Here is a 14,942-nt window from a genome sequence, read left to right as displayed (position 1 = left end):
TATAAATTTTCACACAGGTACACATATCTCTAGGAAAGATTTATAGAAGTAGAACTGCTGGATGTATAAACTTTTGAAATGTTCCTTCACAAATTTCCCTGAAATTTACAACCTTATCAGTACTATATGTAAAGAACTGGTTCCCAAATCCTTCCTCAACACTCCCTCTTTCGGTTTTCCCCCCCAATTTGAAGTTAAAAATACGATCTCATGTTTAAATTGGCTTTTCCCTGATTTCTAGTGAGGTTGAACATTTTTTATGTGTTGATTTATTATTTATACAGTTTGCTCTGTGAATAACTTGTCTTTATCTTTTGCCCAGTTTTAAACTGGGCATTTGTAATTTTCTCACTGATTTGTAGACACTCATTATAAACTTTGGATAAAAAATTCCTTTCAGGGCTTCCCTGGTGGCACAGTGGTTGAGAGTCTGCCTGCCGATGCAGGGGACGCGGGTTCGTCCCTAGGTGAAGTAGGTGAAGCTTCCTTGCCCAGTCAAGATTTCTGTTGGGCTACATGTTTTTCTACAGTGACTGATTTCTGTTCTTATTTGGACTCATATTTGCAAAGAAGCACTATATGTTATGTTTCAACTTTAAATTTTAAAATACATCATATGGTCCAGAACAAAAGCAATGTTCTTAAGTACCTCTGAATGTTCAAATGTAGATGATCTATGTAAATTCAGTTAGGGATCAAAATAGCCAGACTTCTTCCAGTGAATACTGAACTGACAGTCTTTGAAAATCTTTCTCTGGAGACTTCTTACAGTAACAGGGAAAAATGTGGGTTCTTGGTCAGTTTCTCAATAAATACAGTTTCCTGAAATATCTCAGGGCTTTGTCATACCTTATACCCTTTTCAACAAAGAAAGTTGTCTTAACTATTCCCTTATAAAAAGGCATAGAGTAAGAGAATTGAGAATGTTAATTACAAATGAGATAGTAGATTTACAAACTATTAAGAGCTGCAGAACTCTTGCAATACTAAAATATTCTGAGTTTTTTTTTATTTTTTATTTTTTTGCGGTACGCGGGCCTCTCACTGCTGTGGCCTCTCCCGTTGTGGAGCATGGGCTCCGGACGCGTAGGCTCAGCAGCCATGGCTCACGGGCCCAGCCACTCCGCGGCATGTAGGATCTTCCCGGACCGGGGCACGAACCCGCGTCCCCTGCATCGGCAGGTGGACTCTCAAACACTGCGCCACCAGGGAAGCCCAATATTCTGATTTTCTATTAAATATTTTTTATTCAGTTTTAAGATCACAGTTAAAGTACTTTAGCATGTTATACACATGACTTACATGTGCAATTTTTAGAAATTAAATTAAGTATAAGATTTTGAGGAAAGAAATTATATAAACGTGTATATTGACTTTTACTACACATACATCTAAGAAAGCAATAATTCTGTTGTACCATTAAGTGGAAATCATTTATTACATGGCACGTTTACACCAACTCTAAAGACAACCAAGCCAATTTCTGAAAGCAAGAAAAATGAGCAATTCGGTCATGCTGAAAACTGTCAACAGACTTAAGACCTGGTGGCCAAATGAAGCTGTGGTTAATTTATAATAGGTAAGTAAGCAATTCAAACCTATGGGAAAAGTTCATAATCTGGTAATGTGGACTCGCAGGTGGTTTTTATTCCTTTTTGACAGATTCCTGAGAGCAAGCCATGAATGCTAAGGAAATGAGAAACATGTTGCCGAGCATGTGCTGAGCTCCAGATCACAAACCTCCCCCACCCCAGTTCTGCCGCTACGAGCTGACGCACTAAAGGGAGGTGTCAGTGGACGTGAGCACTCCCCTGAGGCCGCCAGGGGATGTGATGGTTAGTCCACGAAACGCGTGCCTCTGTGATTTAGGTTAGAGCTTGTGAGGTAAGACGTGTGGTGCGGTGCAGTGGGAGGGTGTGGAGGCATGGAATTAGGTCCTTGCTCCTCGGTAACCAGTTCTGGCCCAAGTTATTAGAAAATCTCTGGAAAGAGTAGTAATGTTCACAGTAACTAATTCTGTGCATAAAGATCAACTTAAGGAATTGACAGACCATTAGCCAGACTCATCAAGAAAAAAAGGGAGAAGACTCAAATCAATAGAATTAGAAATGAAAAAGGAGAAGTAACAACTCACGCTGCAGAAATACAAAAGATCATGAGAGATTACTACAAGCAACTCTATGCCAATAAAATGGACAACCTGGAAGAAATGGACAAATTCTTAGAAATGCACAACCTGCCAAGACTGAATCAGGAAGAAATAGAAAATATGAATAGACCAATCACAAGCCCTGAAATTGAAACTGTGATTAAAAATCTTCCAACAAACAAAAGCCCAGGACCAGATGGCTTCACAGGCGAATTCGATCAAACATTTAGAGAAGAGCTAACACCCATCCTTCTCAAACTCTTCCAAACAATTTCAGAGGAAGGAACACTCCCAAACTCATTCTACGAGGTCACCATCACCTTGATACCAAAACCAGGCAAGGATGTCCCAAAGAAAGAAAACTACAGGCCTATATCACTGATGAACATAGATGCAAAAAGCCTCAACATAAGACTAGCTAACAGAATCCAACAGCACATTAAAAGGATCATACACCATGATCAAGTGGGGTTTATTCCAGGAATGCAAGGATTACTCAATATACGCAAATCAATCAATGTGGTACACCATATTAACAAATTGAAGGAGAAAAACCATAGGATCCTCTCAATAGATGCAGAGAAAGCTTTTGACAAAATTCAACACCCATTTATGATAAAAACACTGCAGAAAGTAGGCATAGAGGGAACTTTCCTCAACCTAATCAAGGCCATATATGACAAACCCACAGCCAACATTGTCCTCAATGGTGGAAAACTGAAACCATTTCCACAAAGATCAAGAACAAGACAAGGTTGCCCACTCTCACCACTCTTATTCAACCTAGTTTTGGAAGTTTTAGCCACAGCAATCAGAGAAGAAAAGGAAATAAAAGGAATCCAAATCGGAAAAGAAGAAGTAAAGCTGTCACTGTTTGCAGATGACATGATACTATACATAGAGAATCCTAAAGATGCTACCAGAAAACTACTAGAGCTAATCAATGAATTTGGTAAAGTAGCAGGATACAAAATTAATGCACAGAAATCTCTGGCATTCCTGTACACTAATGGTGAAACATCTGAAAATGAAATCAAGAAAACACTCCCATTTACCATTGCAACAAAAAGAATAAAATATCTAGGAATAAACCTACCTAAGGAGACAAAAGACCTGTATGCAGAAAATTATAAGACACTGATGAAAGAGATTAAAGATGATACAAATAGATGGAGAGATATACCATGCTTCTGGATTGGAAGAATCAATATTGTGAAAATGACTCTACTACCCAAAGCAATCTACAGATTCAATGCAATCCCTATCAAACTACCAGTGGCATTTTTCACAGAACTAGAACAAAAAATTTCAAAATTTGTTTGGAAAAAAAAAAGACCCCGAATAGCCAAAGCAATCTTGAGAACGAAAAACGGAGCTGGAGGAATCAGGCTCCCTGACTTCAGACTATACTACAAAGCTACAGTAATCAAGACAGTGTGGTACTGGCACAGAAACAGAAAGATAGATCAATGGAACGGGATAGAAAGCCCAGAGATCAACCCATGCACATATGGTCAACTTATCTTTGATAAAGGAGGCAGGAATGTACAGTGGAGAAAGGACAGCCTCTTCAATAAGTGGTGCTGGGAAAACTGGACAGGGACATGTAAAAGTATGAGATTAGATCATTCCCTAACACCATACACAAAAATAAGCTCAAAATGGATTAAAGACCTAAATGTAAGGCCAGAAACTATCAAACTCTTAGAGGAAAACATAGGCAGAACACTCTATGACATAAATCACAGCAAGATCCTTTTGGACCCACCTCCTAGAGAAATGGAAATAAAAACAAAGATAAACAAATGGGACCTCATGAAACTTCAAAGCTTTTGCACAGCAAAGGAAACCATAAACAAGACCAAAAGACAACCCTCAGCATGGGAGAAAATATTTGCAAATGAAGCAACTGACAAAGGATTAATCTCCAAAATTTATAAGCAGCTCATGCAGCTCAATAGCAAAAAAACAAACAACCCAATCCAAAAATGGGCAGAAGATTTAAATAGGCATTTCTCCAAAGAAGATATACAGACTGCCAACAAACACATGAAAGGATGCTCAACATCATTAATCATTAGAGAAATGCAAATCAAAACTACAATGAGATATCATCTCACACCAGTCAGAATCGCCATCATCAAGAAATCTAGAAACAATAAATGCTGGAGAGGGTGTGGAGAAAGGGAACCCTCTTGCACTGCTGGTGGGAATGTGAATTGGTACAGCCACTATGGAGAACAGTATGGAGGTTCCTTAAAAAACTAAAAATAGAACTACCATATGACCCAGCAATCCCACTACGAGGCATATACCCTGAGAAAACCATAATTCAAAAAGAGACCATGTACCAAAATGTTCATTGCAGCTCTATTCACAATAGCCCGGAGATAGAAACAACCTAAGTGTCCATCATCCGATGAATGGATAAAGAAGATGTGGCACATATATACAATGGAATATTACTCAGCCATAAAAAGAAACGAAACTGAGCTATTTGTAATGAGGTGGATAGACCTAGAGTCTGTCATACAGAGTGAAGTAAGTCAGAAAGAGACAGACAAATACCGTATGCTAACACATATATATGGAATTTTTTTTTTAAATGTCATGAAGAACCTAGGGGTAAAATGGGCATAAAGACACAGACCTAACTTGAGAATGGACTTGAGGATATGGGGAGGGGGAAGGGTAAGCTGTGACAAAGCGAAAGAGAGGCATGGACATATATACACTACCAAACGTAAGGTAGATAGATAGTGGGAAGCAGCCGCAGAGCACAGGGAGATCAGCTCGGTGCTTTGTGACCGCCTGGAGGGGTGGGATGGGGAGGGTGGGAGGGAGGGAGATGCATGAGGGAAGGGATGTGGGAACAGATGTATATGTATGACTGATTCACTTTGTTATTAAGCAGAAACTAATAAATAAATAAATAAATAAATAAATAAATAAATAAATAAATAAATAAAAAAGATCAACTTCAGGGCAGGATCAATTTTGACCACTGACTGCAACAAGGAAACAGTGGCCACCGAATTTCTAAGTACAAGGTTTCCTCTTTTCTGTTATTATTATAAATCATACCACCACAAATAAAATTTGGCCAGGAGAGGAAACTTTCTGTACGTGTGAAGAAAATGTATATTGATATTTTTAAGGAAAGCGTAGCACAAACAGATGGACGTGTATGAGGGGAATCAAATGTACTTGTCTTGTTGTTCACTCTTTTGCTGCTTCTGTTTCTAAAATGTAAGATAATGTCCCCAGTGAAAAGGACAAGGTCATTTAATATGGGGTATAATAAACTTCACTATCACTTCCAAACTATATAAAAGCAAAGCAGTCCATCAGACTCTGAATACATCACCAGACATATCTGGTAAGATGAACTGAACCACTGTTTCTTTTTTTATTGTAAGTATGAGGTTAGTCAATCTAAATAAGATAACTGTAAAATAAAAAATCCCCAAACTCAAAGAAACACAAAATCCAAATCTAATTCTTTGGGAACGCTTGTCTAAATAAAAGCAACACCTAATTAACAATTAGTACACTCTTTATAAGGTGCAAAACAAGATCCTATGTGGGGAAAGCTAAATTTTAATTCCCACCTAACAGTCACTCTGAATACTTTATAGGTCAAATGTAATAAGAGCATTTGCTTCTACTGCCCATTTTCAGCAATACATTGTTCTCTCTGGAGAAGGTGGTTTGGGAAGTCAAAACACTGCAGTGGAAAACAGTGGCCCTGACGGTAGAAGCAAAAAAAGACAAACCTTTGAAACAGGACTTACTGGAATTAACCGTTAAAGCCGAGGTAGCCCATTAGGATTGGCCTTATCTGAGGGCTCTGTGAAGCAGTGCAATCAAAGGTGAACCTTCTCACAGCATCACGTACACCCCGACTTCCCCTTTACAAATGATGACTCCAGGCCTTGCACGACTTCCTTCCTTTTCCCCCAAGAAGCGGCGATGCTTCCCCTTTGCTGTATGGATGCTGGCCTCCAGCCTCCAGCTGCTGGTCTCCAGAACACTTAGGATTCATACAGTAGTTTAACAGGCAGCATGGTCCCACTGCTTCACATTAATGCCAAATGCCAAACTTGGAACAGAGCTACTTGATATTCCCCATCCCTCCCCCGGAACTGTATAGACAAAACATGTCATTCAGTTTTCAGCTTACTCCTAGTGCTGTATCGATTTATAATCTGCTTGAGATTTTACATAGGTGCAAACATTTCCAGAGGATGAGCCAAGGACTACAGAGTGCAAACAAAATTTTCTATGACTCAGGCAGAGTAGCATCTGACTTGATAAGAGAGTGACAGGGATTACACAAGTTGGATTCTAAATAACCAGACCCGTTCAGATGCTCCTTTTTGTTCACAGTGTTCGATCACTTTTTTTCTCGGCAGCAGTTTGAATGGCAGGAACTATAATAACAGTGATAACGTGGGAATGAGTTGAGCATGGCTTTGAGGGGGCACTGGTAGAAAGCTCATCTGACGGAATTAAATAAATATATTTTCGGGGGGGAAAAGACTGTCAGAATTACAATGGTATGATATATCCTTTTAAAAAAGAGGGCTTTAAAGAATTCACCATTTTCATCTAAAATCTGGGACCTAACCTAGTTTGGGGATAAGAACCTGTGTCTTCAAAGTGGCTGTGGGACCTTTTGCCTTTTCCTGGCCTCATTACAGTTATCCAAACAAATAAACACTTAAGAAGGGCGTCTTACAGTATTTTCTCTCTTTCACTCAGCTTCTTGGAGCTGCAGCTTCAGTAACTATAGTATACTCTACACACTTCAAAATTACATAGGAAAATACCCAGAATAACTAAATAAATAAAAGGCTAAAGAAAACTGGAACAGTACTGTGTCTCCATCTGAGACTAAATCATCCACTTCCAGCAACACAGAGAAGGGCTAGGACAATTTTGTTCCAAAGATTTATATACAGGTTTGAATCTAGAAATTAAGGTAAAAGCATAAATATTGAGAATTTCAACTAGATTCAGAATGGTTTCAGAAAGATATGATACAACAATTTAGAATAAAACAAAGGCAGAAGAGCATCATATTTTGGTTTGCTTGAAATATATATAAGGTGCAACAACTTTTTCTCTTGAGGATGCTTGTGGGACAAATGTTAGTGTAGATGGTGTTTGCTGGCAGATTAAGGTACACACCATAGCAATATGATTTTCTAAAATAAAAAAGAATGAGAGAAGTGAAATGAAAATGATAAATGGGGGAGGGTACTACATGTTGGTCTGCAATATTTGTGCTCACAAATGTTGTTACCTGAAAATACCAACACCCCTCTCCAATGGATTCAGGGCATGAGAAAAGCACTATTTTTGAAATCAAGACATTACTCAGAGAAATGACAAGGTGAGTGTCTAAAAGACTATAGAGCTTTGCAGGATTTCTGCTACTCTCAGTGCCTAACCGCTTAAAAATTAAGCATGTCTACAAAAAGGTGGGTTTTTTTTTTTTTCTGAAGTACCTGAAAACAGTCGTATCCAGTAGGTCGCCCTCCACCCCGACCCCTGCCTAAGGGAAAAGCCACTGAGGTTTAGGAAAAGCAGATCAAGTAAGATATATTAATCACATAGAAAAAAGTCATCTTTTGTTTTGCTTCTTTTTAAGAAAGGTCCCATGAATATACAGCACTCTGTTAAGGAACTCTAGTGAAATGTAATCAGAGGACTGGAGGAGAGGGCACTGGCAAAAATAGACCTATTCTAACATGTTCTAGAGAATAACAAGTTAGTGCCATTGTCAAGGTGCATGTTCTGCACCAAACAACTTTTGTTGTTGATTTTATTTTTTATTTTTTTGGATTTTAGCTAATTATAATTTTTAAATCACTGCTAGCAAGTGGTCCAGAAACTCCAACAGCCACCAACACTGGGACCCAGCAATTTTCAAACATTCACTTTGTGTTTCGAAATTTAGAAAATATTAATACAACAGCATCGTAGTAAAAATATCATGCTAAAATCTGGGGTTGCTCACCTGATTTATTTCTGTGTGAATGGGGCTAAGCTTCTGCCTCTGATTAACCTTGCTTACTAATTCCTTCTTCCTCCATGCCCACAAGGAATATGCATTTTTGAGGACACCGTTCCAATGCCCTGATGCCCTCTTTACCTGCTTTGAAAAAAACAAAAGCCCAAATCTCTCTGTTCTTTTTCAATTCTGTTAGTATGTTGTACATATTTTCCAGCACCGAAACTGAAGTAACATCTACAACCGTGAAAAGCTAAACCTAGTCAGTACTAATAGAGTCATTTTTTGGTATGGCTATTAGGTCAAATTACGATGAGAAAAAAAATCATCATTACAATTCAGTCAAGTATAAATAAGATAGCTAGATAAAACCTTGTAAACTGTCACCATTTAGAGATCTAATTCAAAAGTTTCAAACTTGAACTAACACTATCAAAATTCCGCCAGTTTGAAAACCAGTAAAAATTATTGCTGGAATCCAATACTTAAAAGTTGGTAGTTTGTGCTGTGATGCAAGAGTGGGGAAATACTTTGTGCTATGGAACAAATACCCTGTAAAATCTGTAGCCGAAGACTAATTTTGATTTATCACTTTGCATCTGTTGCTAAGAAACAAGATACTGTGAACGTCAGGTGATGGAGTCAATATGTTGAATGTTCTAAGCCAGTTAATCCAGTTGCACTGGCATATGTATGGTTGGTTTTATGTTCAAAAGCAACAAAACATGAAAAGGAAACAGGAAACTTGCAGGTGGATCTATAACTGCGAGTCCCACTCTGGTCAGGCACACCTCCCTCATCAATACCTCCGTAACCACAAAAACTCAAAATGGCTCTAAAAACCTGCAGTGCCAATTAGGCTGTGCATAGCAATTGCTACCCGTCCAGTCTGTCTGGGATGGATGTAAAAGGGCTGTAGCTCAAAGACCACACAAAGTGAGTGTGTCTTCAATGTGTTCTGAATAGTGAAGTAATCCTAAGGTCACTTCTGAATACTATTTTTCTTTTTTTGTCTGTATGAACGATCCATTGGTCACTCAGACCCTTGTGTAAAAATAAAAGAATCCTCAAGGCATGAAAACATCAGTAATCTGTAATCTGCTGGACTCTTCCCCTGTCTGGGAAAATATTCGCCACAATTGGACCCAAGCAAATTCTTCTTGGTCACTCAAGGCTAAGAAAAAAATTCTGCTTGTAAGAACTGTAATTTTTCTTCTTCTCTCTCTTTCTCTTTGTGCCAGCAAACTACCACTCTGGTGGCAAATATAAAAGTGCAGAATATATGGACCACAAGGCCGAGCATACACCGCTAACAGCGGTACATCTGCCTGCCCGTGCTGTTTGGGAGTCTCTGGAAGAGGCTTTTTAATATTATTCTACAATGTAAATGTAGGTATAGCCTATTATATAAACCATCTTAGAACATAAACCTCCATGTACAAAAAAGACTAAGAATATCTAATAATAACTAGTGCAGTGTGTCAGTTTTTGTTTTTTTGCTTTTGGTTTTTGTTTTGAAAGAATAACTAGGTAATATATGAAACTAGTTTCACACTCTCTGGTTGGCAAAAGAGATGCTGGATGAGCTACAGTAAAGGCAGCCTTTTACCAAGTTACCACCTATTACCATCAAAAGCCTTCCATAGAAAGCAAAGCTCTAGGATCATCCCATTTCTGCTCATTATCAGACAGACAACATCACCCTCAAAGACTCTGGGTTCTGAAAGAACAAACTGGCCCAGGGTGCCAACTTCTGCTTCAAGTGAATCTGGGCCGTGTAGGGCAACAAGCACTTGTTTGCTGTCTCTATTTGCCACCACATGGACTCACTAGCATCTCTCAATAAAGACAAGGCTAGGGTAGTAGGTAAAGCACAATGTTTTACAATTAAAGGGCGCTTCACTGGTCAGCGCAAGAAATAAGTACAGGAGTCGGGGGCATTTCTTTTGGCTGTCCATCATGGGGGAGCGGAGTTGATCTCTGACTTCTATGCATGTTCCATGGCAGCCACTTCGGCCGGCACAGCGAGGCTGAAGAACGCAGACACGGCGGGCATCTCCGGGGTGCTGCTCCGCGTCTCCGTGGCCTCTTGGTTGTGTGAGCATGCGTCATTGCAGCCTGTCTCGGTCACCTTAACAAGACTCCTCTGCAGGTGTTCCTTTGGTTTGTCATCCAAAGTACCTCCTGCTGGTGATACCCGGCCATCTGCTGTCCTGACAAGGTGTGTGATCTTGGTTTTCCTTGCTTTTCTCTTTTGACTGCCCACCAAGGGTTCTTGCGCCCTTGTTGGCTCTGGAGTGTTGGGAATGGATGGGGCATTTGTAACCTTATAAGCAGGCTCTGTGGTGTTTCTGTCTTCTGAAAATATGGCTTCTGTAGGGTGAATGGCAGCCAAGAAGAGTTGCTTGTTTGACCATTTATTCCCACTTCCTTTTTCTGGAACATTAGGCTTCTCCTTTTTGTGCTTGTATTTGCTGACAATTTTGTGGAATAAGTTCTTTTTCTGAGACTGGAAAGGACCTTTGCTGGTTTTGGTCGGTTCTGAGGACATATGTCCGGTCTTCTTCTTTTTTCTTGGGACAGGTACACATTTCTGGTCAAATGTAACAGGACTATACTGAGGGAGGCTGTTGAATTTCTTTTCAAATTCTTCATCCAACTTTGCTGAGCCAAGGAGAGAGTCTTCCTTTGGCTTTGTCTTCTTGAACTTCTTGCTTCCACTGGTCCCACTCTGGTGAAATGTCCAGCTTTCTTCATGCCAACACTCTTCATGATCAGAGGACTTTCCTTTTCCTGACCTTCGTTTCCCTCTGCCAACATTAGCTCGCAGAGAGGTGAGCATACCCTCAGACACCAGGGTTTTATAAAGAGCACCTTTGCAAGACCTCTCAGATTTCCGGGAGCCACAAGTCTCTATTTTTCTGTGACACTCACTGTCCTCAGGCTTGGCCTGTCCCGATAGACTGGGTGGTAATGCATCCTCCGTAGGGGTCAAAGGTTCTGCTTTTATACCCTCTGGGACCTCACCAGAAATGTTCTTGCTGGCAGAAATACTGATAAAATCTTGAGGTCTTGACTCTTGGGTGGTGTCTGAGGATCTCTCCTTTGACATTTTCTTCTCTCTTGATTTCACTTTCTTCTTTGGTGGCTTGGCATCCAAAATGCTTCCCTTGCCACTCGAGGATGTATGCACCTGCTTGCGAGGGGTATCTCCAAGCTTCTCGATGCCCCAGTCTCCCTTTGCAACAGCTTCAATGGTGTACATGACACTCTCGATATCAGATTCCGAGGACTGCCTCTTTTTGCAAGTCTTCTTGGGTGTGGATTTATCATTTCCCTGTCGATCCATTCTGGTTTTCTTCTTTTCCTTTTTTAGCTTTTCTGGTTTGCTTAACGCTGTGGGAATCTCGATGATCCTAATGCCATGAGGATGGCACATGTGATCCTTCCTACTGGGAACATCGCTTATTATTATCTTGCTACTGCCAGAGTAAGAAAAATCAGGGAAGTGACTACATTTTTGATCTTCCTCTAATTCTTCCTTTTTAATTGCTTTAGGAGCTTCCATTTTTATACCCATTATATCATCCATTCGCAGCTCCTCAAAATTTCTTAATTCCTTAGAATCTCTTACATTTTCCTTAGCTGATTTTTCAAATTCTGCTTCTTTCTGGAACCTGGCTTCATCTATTTTCTCCATTTTCATTTCTCTTTCTTCCTTGCCCTTCTCCAGTTCTTGAATTCTTCCGCCATCTGATTCTTTGGCTTTTATTAGCTTTGATTCTTCCATTTTCACCCCCTCTGATGCCAGGCACATCTCTGCCAGTTGAAAGAGTGCAGACTCTCCACAGCGTTTTACAGGTTCAGCACCGCCCAACTGTGAAGTCTTCGAACAGATCTCTGCAAACTGAAACAAGGCTGATGCTTGACATTGTTTTGACGGAACATCAGGGTGGGAGGTACCTGAAGATATCTCGGCAAACTGAAATAATGGTGACTCCTGACGCAATTCAGAGGATTCTGAAACATCAGGCCTGCAAGTGCCAGAGGATATCTCTGGTGTACCAAGAACATGTTCTCCAGCTAAAAGCAGCATGCTCAGGCCTCCCATTTGAGTAGGATCAGCCAGCCCAAAGTTAAGCTGAGGCATTTCTTCAGGCTTTGTTTTCTTGGGGCTTGGCAAGGCTCTTGAAGAGTCAGATGGGAAGGCCCACAGTTTCTCCCGTGGATTGACAGTGGATGTTGGGGATTTCACAGGCTTGTTTGTGGTAGCACACCATTTGTAGCCAGGATTTGCTTTCATAAATGCATGTTTATACTCCTTGGCCATGTCTGTGTATTTCTGCTTTTCCTTTGGATCGAGAACAGCCCACCAATCAGCTAGTATCTTGGTAGCACCTCGGTTATCAAGCCTGTTCCTGTGTTCCTGACGTACAAGAGAGCGATGACGTTTGCAAAATAAGAGAAATGCATTCATTGGTCTCCGGGCTCGCTGTTCTGGTGATTCATCATCTTCAGTTTCACCATCTTGCTCTAGACCCGCGGCCCCAAGAAGTTGAACCTTATCAATATCCTCCTCTTGGTCTTCCTCTTCTTCCTCTTCTGAAAAGTCAAGAAGTTTCTTTGCTAGCAATGGATGCCACTGAAGGCACTTTCGTTTTGGTCGTTTTCCAGCTCCTTCTCCTTCTGCGGAATAATCTTTATTTCTATGACTGCCTTTCATTACTCTGACCGGTCAAGTCAAGACTTTCCATCGTGAGTTCAATGGAACATCGGAACTTCCAGCTTCTGTGATGCAGCAGAATTCCAGGAAGGCAAACGGAAAGTACACAGGGAGGAAGATGAACTGCGGCAAAGCCTGTGTCCTATGATACTGACCGCGCGGGTTCGCCGGGCGCGAGGGCGTGTGTGTGGCTCGCCCTCAGCGGCCAGTCAGGGCTTCTCTATGGGAAAGTGGAGAGAGAGGAGCTCGCGGAGCCACTCGGCCTCCCTTCACTGTACACTCCAAGATTCTGATGTTTAAAGAGTGACTCTCATAACCACTAAGGACCTACTCTATAGCACAGGGAACTATACTCAATATTTTGTAATAACCTATAATGGAAAAGAATCTGAAGAAGAATATATATATATGAATCACTGTGCTGTACACCTAAAACTAACACAACATTGTAAATCAACTATACTTCAACTTAAAATGATGAATTAATTAATCTAATTAAATACAATTTCTTCCCTAAAAAAATAAGAATGACTCTCAACTCTTCTAAACATATAAAATATTTTCTTAAACCTTAATCCACCCACTCCTGACACGTTAGGACCTGAGGCAAGACTGCGCTGTGCTGGAGGCTGAGGCCCTGCCCTCCAGCTCTGGGTCTGCCCCGTGTCCTGTAGGGCCTTGCTTACGGGACGGAACGTGGACGCCCAGCCACGTAGCCAAGCTCCCACCTCCCCTGCTGCACACAGATGAGCTTGGCCCCCTGGGTCCTGCAAGCGTCACATCTGTGGCTGGGCTCGTCTTCTAGACCATGGTCGTCACCTGGAAGCTTCTTAGAAATGCAGAATCTCAGGTCCCACCCAGACCTACTGAACAGTAGTCTACTTTTTCATAAAATCTCTACGTGACTTATGTGCAAGTTAGAGCTTGAGAGCCTTTGCTCTCACGTGGGTGGCTGAGGTCAGAGGCACCCATCTCTTAAGTTTAAGAGACTCCCTGTTAAAATGCTTTGTTCGTCTTCTGACCTCTGAAGGACTTGAGAAGATTCTGGCCAATGATCAGTTCTGTTCAATTCCTTGTTGGACTTAAGGTACATTCCAAACCATAGCTGATTTTTCCTCTTATACATTTCATTTTTTTCGGTCAGGTAATTTTCCTTAAGCTGTATTCTTAGTTAGAATGCACCCCACCCACCCTACTCTGTCAATATCACCTGCATCAGGGTGGCCACCTCTTCCGTGAAGCCCACCGCAATACCCCCAAGGAAGAGCTTCCGTTCTGACCCCATCCTCCTTAGTTGAAAACTCTGGTAGCCCATTCACTGGGTCTGCTCTGGTTATACAACTGAATCCTCCATGAGACAATCAGCTCCCTGACATAGGAGCTGAGTCCCATTCAGATTTAGATTCTCCATTGCCCATAGCTGAGTCTATCAGATTTTAAATACACATGTGAAATTAAATCTGCCTCTCTTAAGTTTATTTTTGTGGCTCCTGCAATTCTCTGCTTGTGCCAGAAAGGAGATGAAAATAGCCCTGCAATTTTAATGAAGGTGGGTTTTACTCCTGGGTCTTACCACATTTAGGAAAGTGTATACATTTTGTACTTTCATGCAAAATTGTGCTTGGCACCGACCTGGTGGTCACGAAGGGAAGCAAGGGTGTTCTTCGATGAGAATTCTTGGGCAGCTGGGTCTAGTTCTGTTAGTGAACAGTATTCAAATGGAGGAATTGCTTTAGCTTGGAAAGTAGACCTCAGATATAGGAGGAATAGAGCAGAAGAAAAAGGAACTTATGAAAAACGGAATACAGAAGTGTAAAGGAAAGGTCAATGTCTATGACTGGCCCAGTCTTCTGGCTGTCTGTGTCCATGGATCATAACTCAGGAGTCATGGGAGTGCAGAGAGGGGGCAGGAACCTGCAACGGGGAGTCTGTGCTCTAGTTTTGGCTCTTCTGCTAATTAACTGAGCCCCTGAGAAACTCACTAAACATTTGTGGGTCTCTGTTGTCACATCTGAAACATGAATAGTTGGTCAATGCTTCTTAACCAGAGA

The 14,942-nt window shown here is 41.0% G+C and overlaps 1 protein-coding gene across 2 annotated transcripts; it reads right to left on the bottom strand.

Moving 5' to 3' along the window:
* Nucleotides 1-10,155: 10,155 nt before the first annotated feature.
* LOC132486677 (HMG box transcription factor BBX-like) lies at nt 10,156-12,891 on the bottom strand. Of its 2 annotated transcripts, XM_060094246.1 has the most exons (2): nt 10,689-12,891; nt 10,156-10,598 (listed from the first exon to the last, which is right to left on the bottom strand). In XM_060094246.1, the coding sequence occupies exons 1-2, from the start codon at nt 12,889-12,891 to the stop codon at nt 10,156-10,158; spliced, it is 2,646 nt and encodes an 881-aa protein (XP_059950229.1). The 2 variants fall into 2 exon arrangements, with proteins under 2 accessions (XP_059950229.1, XP_059950220.1); XM_060094237.1 differs by having other exon boundaries at nt 10,156-12,891.
* Between the last annotated feature and the right edge of the window lie 2,051 nt (nt 12,892-14,942).

This window comes from Mesoplodon densirostris, chromosome 1, assembly GCF_025265405.1.
Source record: "Mesoplodon densirostris isolate mMesDen1 chromosome 1, mMesDen1 primary haplotype, whole genome shotgun sequence".
Classification (NCBI taxonomy): domain Eukaryota; kingdom Metazoa; phylum Chordata; class Mammalia; order Artiodactyla; family Ziphiidae; genus Mesoplodon; species Mesoplodon densirostris.
The sequence above is the reverse complement of the archived record's forward strand: the minus strand, read 5'-3'. Positions and strand labels throughout refer to the sequence as shown.

What these genes read in the sequence shown, in the direction of transcription:
- LOC132486677 (XM_060094237.1), bottom strand. Translation starts at nt 12,891, where the DNA reads ATGAAAGGCAGTCATAGAAATAAAGATTATTCCGCAGAAGGAGAAGGA.